The sequence below is a fragment of the Amblyomma americanum genome, chromosome 1 (genome assembly GCF_052857255.1).
Source record: "Amblyomma americanum isolate KBUSLIRL-KWMA chromosome 1, ASM5285725v1, whole genome shotgun sequence".
In the NCBI taxonomy this organism is placed as follows: Eukaryota; Metazoa; Arthropoda; class Arachnida; order Ixodida; family Ixodidae; genus Amblyomma; species Amblyomma americanum.
Window position 1 is genome coordinate 335,143,876 of NC_135497.1, and position 13,492 is coordinate 335,157,367.

The following is a 13,492-nucleotide window of genomic DNA, read 5'->3' on the forward strand; positions in this document are numbered from 1 at the left end:
CCGGATGTTCCCTCTGAGGACACTTGACTGCATGCCTCAGGCCATAGCGCCCGCATGCATGCCGGTAGTGTTCGGTTTCGGCACCGGCCTCGATCGGCGGCCCACGTTCTTCTTGAACCCTTTCCCTTCGAGCAGAGTGTGCGGTCTCGTCACTGCTTTGGCGGCAGAGTTGGCGTCACTCCGTATGCCAGCCCTGCTACGACGGCGCCGCTGCTAAGCGCAGCCACTGCCCACTGGACAAAGAGCCTTTCCAGGAGGAAGACATGGCGTGGACAACCATCAGCAGGGGCAACGTTCTCGGCCGAAAGGTACGCCGCTGGAACTCTGAGCACGGCTGCGATGCCGAGTGCGTGGCGTCCGCCATGTTGGAACACTTCGCCAACACCTACCAGTACCACGCCATGATCTCCCCTTGTGTATCCAGATGGTCCTGCACCAGGACATTGCGGAACATCTGGAGCGCGACTGTTTATCGTCCCGCGCACGCGAACAAGACGATAAATTTGGCAACGTATTCATGCAAATAAAAGAAGCGTTAGGAAAGATACAGGAAGGGAATGGTGCCCTGCGGATGAAGCTGGACTCATTCGAACAGTGTCTGCGCCCTGAGACTTAAAACACAGTAGCATCTCAGTCCACTACTATCGCCAGTGCAGTGACGGACGCTCTAGAAAACAAGGTTTTTGGGCTCAAGACCTTGGCCGAGACGGCATTAGCTGAACACAGGCGCGAAGTCGCATCGGAAATCAGGGACGCACTGGCTGGAAACGGGAGGTCCATGAAAGAGGTAGTCATGCCAGAGTGTGAGCGGACAGCGCTGTTTATAAAGGACAAGGTCGTAGAAGCCTTGTGTGAAGATCGCACGCTGGGAGATGCCGGATTTTTAGCTTCGGCGGCGTCTGCTGGAAAACAGGCTGCGTCAGTAGACGGCGAGGCCAAAGCTGAGGAACAGCTGGTCATCGCTTCCCTGAACATCGGTGGTGATTTTCTGGACAAGTAGGTTCCGTTCGAATGAACCATATATGACTGGGATGAATTTCTCTCCCAAGCATGTTCTTCGCCATTCCGCACAAGCAGCGATGACCAGCCTAGCTACCACCATGGAAACCTTATAGTTCCGTGCCAATGTTTTCACGGCCACCGTGTTTGGCCTCGTGTTTACATACTCGAGGGCTTGTGCGACAAATTCCTGAATTGACCCATGGATAAGAAGGTTAAGCTAGTTCTCATCGATCCTAGCGACTGCACGAGACAATTAACTGTAAGGAACGCAATTCGACCAGTCCGCCGCTGCGCTTGTATGCCTACTGCCTTTGCCAACTGCATCAAGTTACCATGCTTTGCAGTAGGAATATACTACCGTTGCTAAGAGTAAGCATTCCGTATATTTAGTGACTGAAATCTCCTACGGAACTTGGGCAAAATACCCTGCCCCTAAATGTGAGCTCGCTAGAGGACAGCTTACTTTGTTTTTACACCTTTATCGACTTATTCGTGTATAGATTGTGGGCGGTATATATGGCACATCTTCGGGGTTACCGACAGGGGCGTATTTATGGGAGGAAAGGGAGCCCCCCCCCTTATCTCGGCTGGACCCCATTATGTGGACGAAAAAAAGTCCAAGAAATACGCTGTTGAAATGCGACCAGCATTTCCAAGAGTAACACATGAATCTGCCCCTGGTTACCGACTCGTATCTCTGTCCACGAAAAGCCTTGCCTCGTTGTGACATGAGCACTACGCCAACACGCTTCTTCGGCTGTCGTTCCATTCGAAATAGTGAAATACGGCGAGGTGTGGGTGGGCAGCAGCAGAAAGCAGAGAACTCTGAAGAAAAGCTGTACGGGAGTACGAGGTTATGTGACATTTATCCTCCAGCTTAATCATAATTAATGCAGCCGACCCTGGTCGATTAAAAAATTGCTGGCTAATCCGTGCTACGCCTATATTACCCCACTGCAGGAATGCATGCCTACTGTTCATTGTTTTGATCTCATCCACACGCAAGCAACAACACAATGAACATTGTCAGCAAAAAAATCTTTATGCACTTGTTTCTTTGCCAAGATGGAATTAAATTTAACGCAGCACATGAAGGGAACAATACAGGCGTGAACTCACAACTGTTTATTCAGAAAGAACGCACGTACATATATGCAGTCATGCAGTGATTCATCATATCAAAATTTCCATAATGTTAGGTACGTCTCCAGAGAAATTATATTTTCGCTTCAAGCGCAGTGAAATGTCGCTGATACATATATCAGCCTTTTATTCTGATAAACGCTACCAGTAGGTACCGTTCGACTTCTGCCCAGAATCTTTATATTGGTCAACTTTGGCGAGCATTTACAATATTTGCACTTCTTTTGGACGTTACGTCGCTTGTAAGCATTCAGCGATGACGTAGGCTGTACGATATGTCCGCTATGAATTATCGCCTGTTATCGGCGTCGCGGCGCAAGCACCTTTTTGGTACGCCAGGACTGAAACCCCCAATTTCAAATGTCGCCGACGCTTGTCTGTACGAAACCTTGAGTTTGCTCGGGAAGAGAAACATGGGTCGCGCTAACCTCACCTGTGGCAGCACCTGCCATTGCACGGCTCTGGCGCATCGCTTAACAGCTGCGCCACTTCGCTGGCACTGGTATAAGGACTGCTAGCGATCTATGAATGAAAAGTAGAGAATGACCATTTCCACATACATGGGCATCAGCCCATTAACGCTATCGCGTCATATCCTTAAGGCGGAACCTAAGTCCGATTTCGCCCACCCTTTTCTGAGGCACCTGCTTGACATTGAAAACCGAGCCTGGAACCTAAATCGAATTGAAAACCAAAGTTCTAGCAGACTTAATTCGTAGGTGGCCTAATCGTGCTAAATCGTGCGCCATTCTTTTTTTTTTAATTTCACTTACCTCCCAATGGTGTCACGCGTTCGAGGTGAGATCGTTCAGGCGGATTCAAGGAACCAGCACGCTAGCGTTGACACAAGCACACTTAGAGCCATTTTGTGCACCCGACAAGCCAACCAGACCCACAAAAAATCGCTCACGCGAAAGAAAGAACGCGGGCACTGTCCCCCAGTGCAGAACGACGTGTGATTGCGTACTACAAGAGGACATACGAGGGCGTTGAAGAACGGGTGCTCGAACGCTACGGAGTACGCATCACAAGAAAACACATGCGCATTTTAAACGGATATAAATGCACAGTGCTGTCAAGGAATACGTTCAGTTATCTCGTGAAGATAGTGAGCAGTCATAAGAAAAGTTTATCTCTCATATAAGTTCTCTTTTGTAAAAATCCCTGCTATCCCCTTTGTACTTCGCTGTGCGAAATTAGTCCGTTTTTAGCAGCGGTGTTGTTGTACAGTCGCACTAATTGAATGGCAACACTTACATGAGGAAGTGCCCGTGCATAAGCGTTAACGCTTAGCTAGATCAACGTGGCAGCAGCGCTGTCTTCTCGCGTCTGCGCAAACGACCCAACGCGTGGCGTTGCATACCCACACTGACACCTCAAAGGTGCAGGTTCGAATCCCAGTCGAACATATCTATTTGCACAGCTTTTATTTCCTCGAGCTGTCTTGTGCTGAGGACGGGCGGACAGATAGAAACCTGCGGACAGAGAGGTGACAGTGTAGCCGTTAAAAAACCCGTTGTCCCGTGTTAGGTGGCGGATCGCTATAGCAGCGCATGGTTCGAGTCACGGACGTCCTTGCACTGCAGCCCTGAAACAGTGTTCGTCTCCGTATGGGTTGCAAGTAGATATAAGGATAGGCTTGGCGGCCGTCTTACAGAGGGTTGACATCCTATGAGCGTGTCAACCCTATGAGGGTGGGACCCTATGTTGATAAAAGGCGAATTAGGAAAGGAGGGCCGGGGGGAGGGCAGCAGGAACCCATGAAAAGCATCGACCACTTTTGTGATTTCCAGAGACGGAAAACTCGCCTACAGGCCTTGAAAAACTGGTGCTCAGGTCTACCCCACGATGACGCCCCCGGCCCCTTTCCTACCGCGAGCCCGCTAGCGATTGTAGCGCCACCTCGGTTATTTGTAAACATTCAGGAATTCTACAGCTGTTAACAGCAGCAACACTAGTCTCCACTAAGGGGTCTTCTCAACGCGAAGTCAATGTATTATATCTATGACCGTCAAATCATACGTACAAAATAATTTTAGCGACGAAAGACAATCAATTAGAGCCACACTTCAGGGCATGAGGCGAGTAGCATTTATACTAAGCCAAGGCCTCCGAGATCGGGTATTAAGGTAGGGTTTGCTGAATGGACCTGACGCCAGTGACGCCAGCTATAGTCGGATACAACTCAAGAAGGAAGCGGCAGACGCCCGTCAAGGGAGGCCGTCCAGCCAATGGCGTCGACCGATTTTCAAGGCGCCGCGGTTAATCTGATTTACCCTTGTTTATTTTCCATCCTTCTGCCACCGCCTCCGAGTTCAAGCTGGCAGTTCCGAAGGGAACGGTCATGCGGAGAATGGGCCGACACCACTGGCTGGAGGGTCTCCTCTGAGGGGCATTTGTCGCTTTGTTCTTGAGTCGCATCCGAGTAGAGCTAATAGTAACGTTGCCTGCGACCATGGCACAAGGTATTTTCGTTTGCTCAAGGTGGGGTCAAAGACCCATTTTCCAAGCATTTCACCCTGTTTAAGCCGAGCACCAGGCCAGGTGAAGCTTGTACCCACTGTATCACAGCTTCGTACCCAGCGACACTGGGGATCGAACCTCTCACCTCATGCATGCTAGACGGATGCTCAGCCTCGCTACTGTACACTTGTAGCACCGGTTTTCGCCTCGACTAGCTCCACCACAAATCATTTGTTAGGCTTTATCGCGGAGCACACGTTTCCTAATCTAGTACAAATGGTGGCATTGTTTCATGAAACTGTGGACAAATTCTTATGCAAGAAAAATTTCTCTTAGCTCAGGAGACGTTGATTGGAAGAGCGCGGGGTACTTCGCCACTGCTGCAGCGGATGCGTTGCTTTCATCGTCGATGGGCTTTAACCCTAGACATAGCCGTCAGAAACGCACGAGGTAATGAACAGAGTTCTTCAGAAGAATTCACTATGGCGGCGCTCTAGTACTGCCTTGTAATCGAAGCCTGGACCACGCAAGGTTCCCGCTGGAACACCGGAACTAAACTGACGCTACTGGCCCAGCCCTACCGAACGCCACTTTTGAACTCCCTTAGAGCGTCACCCGCCGGAATAACAACTATACGTTTAATGTAGTGGCATTTCGAAAACCTTTCCGGTCATTCGCAGCTCTCACTTTTCAAACAAATATATATGTAATCAACTTACCATCCTACCGGCTTACTCCGCTGTCCACGCAATTTACATCAACAAGCGGCTTCTTCCGTTGCAATGTCCTAAGATAAAGCATTGCTCTCCTCAATGCAGTTTCGATTCCCAAGTTCGCGCCGTGTCTTGATATCCGCAGCACACACCAGGTGTCGCCAGCTGTTCCATGTTCGTTTTCGAGACAGATAGACGAAAAGAATTCTGCTTAGGGAGTAGCTGTGGCCAGCGAGGAGGTGAAAACGACCAACAGAAGAACGTCGCGTTTCTCATCAGGTAAACCGGGTAGATATAACTTCTTGGAAATATTGACAACGCAGTGCAGACCGGCCGGGATTCCGTCTGACCGTCTGCTGCCGCGCGCAAAGCTTCGCAGTCTAGTGTTTTCTCTTTTTACACCATACCGTGGTGTGACAAGGACGGCGGAAACGTGATAACAGTCGCACACGCAGACTGCATCCTCAGCCGACTGTGGCCGTGACGCTGCATGTTAGGACGCTTGAGTGCGTGCCTCCAGCGATGGCGCCCACGAGCCTGCAGACAGTGTTCGGTTTCGACAGAGGCTTCGATTGGAGGTCGACGTGTTTTGTGAACCCGTTCCCACCAACTAGAGTGTGCATAGTCTGCGGTCTCGTTCCTTCATCGGCAGCCATGTTACCCTGTCTACACCTGCTCTGCCAGTCCTGCTCCGAGGGCGCCGGTGCCAAACGCAACCACTGCCCCTTTCACAAGGAGCCCTTCCAGGAAGAAGACGTGGTATGGTCAGCCTTCACCAGGGACAGTATCCTCGGCCGCAAGGTACGCTGCTGGAACGCTGAGCATGGCTGCGACGCGGAGGTCGTCGCATCCGCCATGTTGGAGCACTTCGCCAACGCCTGCCAGTTCCACGTCGTGAGATGCCCCGAATGCAGCGAGAGTGTCCGACACCGAGACATTGCGGAACATCTGGCGCGTGACTGTGAACCACCGCGCGCACGCGACCAAGCATCAGAGGACAACTTTTCGAACGCCTTTATGGAAGTCAAAGGAACGCTGGCAAAATATTGGAAGAAAATGCTGCCCTGCGCACGAAGATGGATTCGTTCGAGGACCGTCTGCACCCTGATACCAGTGGCGCCTTTGCAGCGCAGCGCACCAGTATTGCCGACGCAGTGACAGCCGCCCAAGTTTTCGAAGCTGACGACCGGAGCGGAGGCAGCGTTGGCTGAAGACCAACGCGAAGTCATCGCAGAGATCAGGGAGGGATGCGCTGGCTTACATCCAGCGAACCATGAAAGAGAAGAACAGCGAGGGGTGTGAGCGTAACGTGTCGCGTTTGGAGGACAGGGTCGTAAAAGCCGTTTGTGAAGAACGCACGCCGGCAGATGCCGGATCTTCACTTTCGGAGATGACAGCAGCTAAAATCAGGCGGCTTCAGTAGAGGACGAGGCGAAATCTCTGGAACTGCTGGCCGTAGCGTCTCTCAGCATCAGAAGCGACGTCCTCAGCAAATCCGTCCCGTACGTAGGGACCATAGATGACTGGAATGGATTCTGCAGGAAATCGTCTGATCGTTTGCGTTATTTCACAGGCAACGATGGCCGGCCTAGTTACCACTATGGATACCTGTTAGTTCCGAGGCTATGCTTTAGCCGTGTCTATGTTTGGTTTCGTGTGTATATAATTGAAGGCTTGTTTAACAAGTTCCTGAAGTGGCCCATAGAGAAGAAGGTGAAGCTACTTTTAATCAATCCTTGCGATTGAACAAGGCAACTGGCATTAAGCAGCTCACTTTGTCCACTCCCAAAACATCCCCTTCCTGGTTTTAGTAAAGAAGTTGTGTTTGTAGGGAGTTCTCACACTAACATTACGGTTGACGCATTCAACAAACGTGGCTTGATCGGAAACAACAAACTCCAGCTCCGGCTCGAATTTTAATCATAAGCTACTGATCCGGAGTTCCCGGGTTCGAACCCGACCGCAGCGGCTGCGTTTTTATGGAAGAAAAACGCTGAGGCGCCCGTGTGCTGTGCCATGTCAGTGCACGTTAAAGATCCCCAGGTGGTCAAAATTATTTCGGAGCCCTCCACTATGGCACCTTCCTCTTCCTTTCTTCTTTCACTCCCTCCTTTATTCCTTCCCTTACGGCGCGGTTCAGGTGTCCAACGATATATGAGACAGATACTGAGCCATTTCCTTTCCCCAACAGGCAATTTTCAATTTTTATGGATCTGGGGGGTACGACCTTACCAGCACGGCGTCCCACCGCTCGGGAGTAGCGAGCTGTATCAACTCCGCTTGAAGCGGATCATTTGCGCAGTTTCGCATCATGTGGTTATATGTGGCCCTTGCACCATATTTATGGCAGTTTGGGTCTTACTGGCCGGGGGTCCTTGAGGGGAAGCACTGCCGGATTCAGAAGGGAGCGTGTTTGCAGTCGGCGCTGCAGGTAACTTCCTGTGCTCTTGTTAATTATTTGTGGGGAGCGGCATAAGCGCGCCTGTCAAGTCTAAAGTGATGGGTGATGTCATGAAATTAGATGACCTGTCCGTCGTGAAATTCGGGTCGGAGGGCGCGCTCACTGCCCTAATGCGATAGCCCACCCTCTTCGATGACATCCTTGCCACCTCTCTCGGCGAAGGAATGGGACAAGCTCTTGGCCAGTTCAAGAAAACAACGCAGCTGGCCATCGTCACGCGAGCTCAAGAGGCCGCCCCCGACTGGAGGCCACACTGCCTCGCACCAGCCCCAACTAATCAATTCCATTCTGTGGCAATAAAGGTGTAACCACCACCTTAATGTAGCAGCACGCTACGGTGATACCAGCGCTTCTATTATCGAGCGGGTGCTGGTTTGCAAAGCGGATTGTTCCACCAAGAAGCGAGACAATTACATCGCCGTTTCCTTTCTTCAAAACCAATTTTTCGTAGCCCAGCGCTGCGGCATCGGGTCTCAGCGCTTTGCGAACTACACGAAATTCGATCAGAAGCGAACATGAAGAGTGTGGCGGCAGCACAACGCTGCAGTAACGGAGTTCCATGATCATCTAGCGTTCCTAACATCAAAAAAAGGAAGAAAACGTTGTTTGGTTTGGTGTGAGGGGTTCAACGTCCCAAAACAACTCAGACAATGAGAGACGCCGTAGTGAAGGCTCCGGAAATTTCGACCACCTGGGGTTATTTAGCGTGCTCTCACGTCGCACAGTACACGGGCATCTAGAATTTCGCCTCCATTTAAATTCGACCGCCACGGCCGGGATCGAACCCGCGTCTGTCGGGTCAGCAGCCGAGCGCCGTAACTACTGGGCCACCGCGGCGGCTAAACTTTGTCACGTGGCGCTTCCTTGATGCTGGCGTTGCTGTGGTAGGCAGCAGTGTTCGACCCAGCGTGGCCTCTTTCCCGAACACGAGGTAACGACAAGCGTTTAAGCTAAATATTTAAACTACAATTGCCGTCCGCGCTCATCAAGTGAAACGTGGCGACTGCATTGCCATTCTACTCGGCGCTTTGCCTGAATTTGATAGCCAGCATTAAACACAGGTTGAAGTCAAACGTAGCCGTCGTATAGAGGGGTACTGCAGTAACTTCGAACACACAGGGTTCATTAAATAATTTCGCGTATACATCGAAACGGGGCCGTCGCTGTCAGGCTTTGTTCCCACGTCCTCTGGCTAAGGCACCTAACGCCTGATCACGAAGACACGCTCGGCACCATCCTTACATGAGTGCTGTGACGCGTGCTGTCGCTGTCTTGCAAACGCCACACAACTGACTCTACAGATAGCTCCCCACCAGAACCACCGTCGCTCCTACGGTCGCAGTAGATGCAAAGCACATTTTTCTTTCAGTAGTTCCCCTCACACCTCTGAACTGTCCTTTGTTTGCACGCGGCAGTGGTTAGGCATAGCTGGAGCCCGTCGGCAGGCCCGTGCACATTCCTCTACCTGTGATCGCAACATGGATAGCTTATGGAATGTATAACCTCGGACATGGATGCCTGCGATGATCTTACAATACCACCAAACGCCGGCGTTGGAGATTGCCAGCGAGACGCGTATCAGATATTCCGGCTGAGCTAAGCATGGGCTAGCGTGCCGACTTCAGTTTTTTTTTTTCGCCTCGCACAAAGGGAGACGTCAAAGTTTGGCGGCTCCTCTTTGCCGAGCGAGTGCTACAGTTGTGACCGGCGAACCGTGCATCGGGGCCTCCTTCGAGAGCAATGGCCACCGCAACGACTCGACATAAACTCTGAGATTGGCGCCCGTATGCTGTGCGATGTCAGTGCACGTTAGAGATCCGCAGGTTGTCCGAGTTGATCCGGAGCCCTCCACTACGGCACCTGTTTCTTCCTTCATTCTCTTAGTCCCTGCTTTATACCTACTCTTACGGTCCGGTTCAGGGTTCCGCGGATATGTGAGACAGATATTGAGCCATTCCCCCCCCCACCCCCCCCCCAAATCCGATTTTTCAGACTGTCGCCTCACATGTGGGCAGTAAAACATACTCCTTACTCCGGGGCTTATCCACGCTAGCACGTGGGAATAAAATGAATTAAACGGATGCAATAACAAATACATAGAGACATAGGTAAAAGCCAGAAATGTTGACAAATCGCTACAGCTCTTTATTTGCCGCATTCTGGTGGCTCATTTATGTGGATCTCTGAGCTGAAACCACGGACTTGGACAAAATGGGAAATGAATGCTAGCAGCATCGTCCCATTTTCTCACTTTGTACGCCCGTGAACTTGGTATGCGCCTCTGTATTTTCTGAACTAGACCCTCTCAGCAAAGCAGCTTCTACGACTACTTGAGTTTCGAAGCGGAGTCCCACTCCACTTGTTGTCTTCGACTTCCACAGCGCGCGTGTTCGAGACGCGCCGGGACTTTGCGTTCCCATAAGGGGCTGTGGAAAAGCGGTATCGTACGACGATTTCCTTTGGTTCCATAGTTTTTTTTTCTTTATGCGTTCTTGGAGGCAGAAGCGCCGGCACGCGCATGACGTCTCCAAGCGCAGCCAATGACGACGGAACACGTGCAGCTCGCGGAGAAGCATATGAGCGAATCACGGAACGGAACAGGTCACTATAAAAGAGTAACAACGCAGCCTTTTTGCCTTTCTGCAGTGGCTCGGTAGGCTGGCAAGACGTCCGTTCCGGTGGTTGCCATTTGTGTTCGTGGCCTGCTATCTAAATGGGGAAAGGAAAGCGCAAAGACAAGAAGAAAAACGACTCAGCTGGTGGACCTCCAGGTGCGTAGCGAATTTGCTTTCGGTTCTGTGGCCTCCGCCGCTCTCGTTTGGGCGCTCTCGTTTGCGCCAGAGAGAAGTTTCGGCCTTGGTGACGCTTGACGTTGCGAAGGCCTATGACAGCGTGGAGCACACAGTCCTCATTAACAAGCTTGCTCAACTACAACCACCGCATTACCTCTACGCCTGGATTTGTGAATTTCTAAAAGATAGATTTTTCTTCTGTACAGACGGATCTTTTTGTTCTAATACCTATGGTCAATCAAGAGGTGTGCCGCAAGGCTCTGTTCTTTCTCCGCTGCTTTTCAACATATTAGTTCGGGACATCCCCATTCATCCTAACGTTACAGTTCATGTATACGCAGATGATATAGCTTTTTTCGCATCAGCAAAGGATATTCATGTGCTCTACGGGTATTTGCAGGCATATCTGAATGCTCTTGAAGTCTGGTTGGACCAAATCAATTTATCACTTAATGTCAGCAAATGTGGCGTGCTGGTATTTCCACCCGACGCTCCTATGTACATCTAGCTAGCCTACCGCTCCACTCCAATTCCGCAGGTGGAGTCGGTTAAATACCTAGGTGTTACTTATGACCAAAATTTGGACTGGCGACACCATATTAAGTATAATGTTATTAAAGGGGAACGTGCACTGGGCCGTTTGACCCGAGTTGGCAATAAAAAGTTTGGCATGCGTCGTGACACGCTACTGTTGCTCTATAAGGCTTATATGAGACCAATTTTGGAATTTGGTTGCCCCTTGTTCTCTAGTAGAGCGAACTACAAGCTGCAGCCATTAGCCTTACTGGAAAGGCGTGCCCTACGGCTATGCCTCGGGCTCCCAAAATCAGCTTCCAACGCTGTCCTTTATCTGGAAGCCCGTATCCCCAACCTCTATTCCCGCTTCCAACTTCTAACAGTGCGTACTTTCCTCAAGTCTTTTGACCCGGCCCCAGGCGTTAGTATTCCAATTTTTGTATCCCAACCACACCTTTTTTGACTAATCACTGGCCACGTTATCAGCTTCCGCAAGCTAGGTTCACGCAGAATCTGTTAGCTCCGCTTCAGGTTGATCTGATCTCCTTGCAACGAGTTTCTGACACGCAGGCTGATCCCGTCTTCTATTACGACTTTATTTTCCCGTCCCATGCGAAGCATATGCCCGCACATACCCTAAATGGTCTTCTTTCTGAACACCTACAGAATTTTCCACATCGTACTGGTCTCTCCACTGATGCCTCCGGCAGCTGTGGGAAGGCGGCGATTGGCATATATTCGCCGGATCTAGCTTGGAGCTACTCCGTTTGTATCCCTGATTATACTCCTATATTCTTCGCAGAGTTTTTGGCCATTGGTTTGGCTCTTCTCAAAATTCTCAGACATGTCGCACGGGTTCTTATTCTTGCAGACTGCCTTTCAGTTATTGTCTCTCTCCAAAATTAGGAAAAATCTTTCTTGACTCGTTCACTTAGGTTTTTTGTTCCGAGCACAGTGCGCGAGATCCGTTTGGTCTGGGTACCTGGGCATTCAGGCGTCTATTTTAACGAGGTGCCTGATTTATTGGCAAGGTCAGCTCTCAGCGCACCTGTAATATATCCCGTCCCTCACCTCATTCTGTTAGCAGCTTCACGTTTCCAGCGGTTCTAACATATTTCAGCCACTTTGAGTGATCCGTTGCTCAATACCGTGGACTTTCAGCACCTAAAGTACCCATGGAATATCCGATGGTGTAAGTCAAGGCTTTGTGAAGTGTCCATGACGCTCCTGCGATGTCGAATCCCTCACTTAAACTTGTATTAATGCAGGTGCGGGTTCGCTGCGACAAACCTTTGTGTATCATGCGGGCAAGTTGAATCAATCGATCACTTTCTCCTCTCTTGCCGGCGGTTCGCGGTTCAGAGAAAGCAATATCTGGAGGTTCCTCTCTCGAGACTAGGACTGCCTCTGTCTCTTACAGTTCTTCTATCGTTCGGTGCGAGTGCCAAGGGATTCCCGTTAAGCAGTGTATGCGGCTACCTTCACGATTACATAAGTGCAACTAATCGATTATCTTGTTAGCTATATACAAAATTCTTTCGCATGTCCAAAAAAGGCTAGATTGATTCTATTCCGGATGACTCATACCTCTTGAATTCATTTTATTTTTCCAATTTTTTAAATCTTGATTCAGTCTTCTGACGTTTTCTTCCCCGCGCAAATGCTTCATTGGCATTCTACTCTATACCTTGGCCAATCCCCCCACGTGGGTATGTGCCATATTACTTGAGGAGAAGAAGAAGAAGAAACTGTATCGCATTTTGGACGGGGACAATAACCCCAACATTTATTACGGCGTAACGCTACCGTACTTTAACGAAAGCTACTGCAAGCACCGAGTGGGCATATCTTACTACGTGGAGAAAATGGAGTGTTACCGCACCGTCGGCCAATCGATACTGGAAGATATTGTAATGGGCACGCTGGTGAGGGAAATGCTTGTCGGCATACACGAATTCGACGGATGACTTCCTCTTAGATGATTCTCTGTAAGCCGTAACACTAGCGTAACCCAAGACTACCACCAGCCACACTACCAGCTTATCCGAGAATGACACGCTATTGCTTCGCAATCACCAGGCGTAACCAAGCTAAGCCACGGCCGTTTTTATTTTCCTTTTTATTTTTCCTTTTATTTTATTTTATTTTAAAATATTTTTATTTTTGCTGTTCTTATTCTGTTTTATTTTTTACTTTAATTTACTTTCCTCGCCCAGGTGCTATGTCGGCATCCGTACGTGTCTATCGCGTCGTCGAAGTGTAGCTAATTAACTAATCACAATTCGTCAACCAAATGTTTTCCACAGCAAGATCTCATCACTTACTCTCTAACATTACCAAACTTTTGCAGATCCATGTTCACAGAACGACGTAATCGTGCGGATAATGTTTTGCTGACACGA

General features: G+C 49.9%; 1 protein-coding gene across 1 annotated transcript in view; it reads left to right on the forward strand.

Annotated features, from left to right (window-relative positions):
- Positions 1-263: 263 nt before the first annotated feature.
- The window catches only part of LOC144121124 (uncharacterized), a 45,209-nt gene continuing 31,980 nt past the window's right edge, over positions 264-13,492 (forward strand). The window contains exon 1 of the mRNA XM_077654095.1: positions 264-414. Coding sequence (XP_077510221.1) covers positions 264-414 — 151 coding nt within the window. The remainder of the gene's footprint in view (positions 415-13,492) is intronic.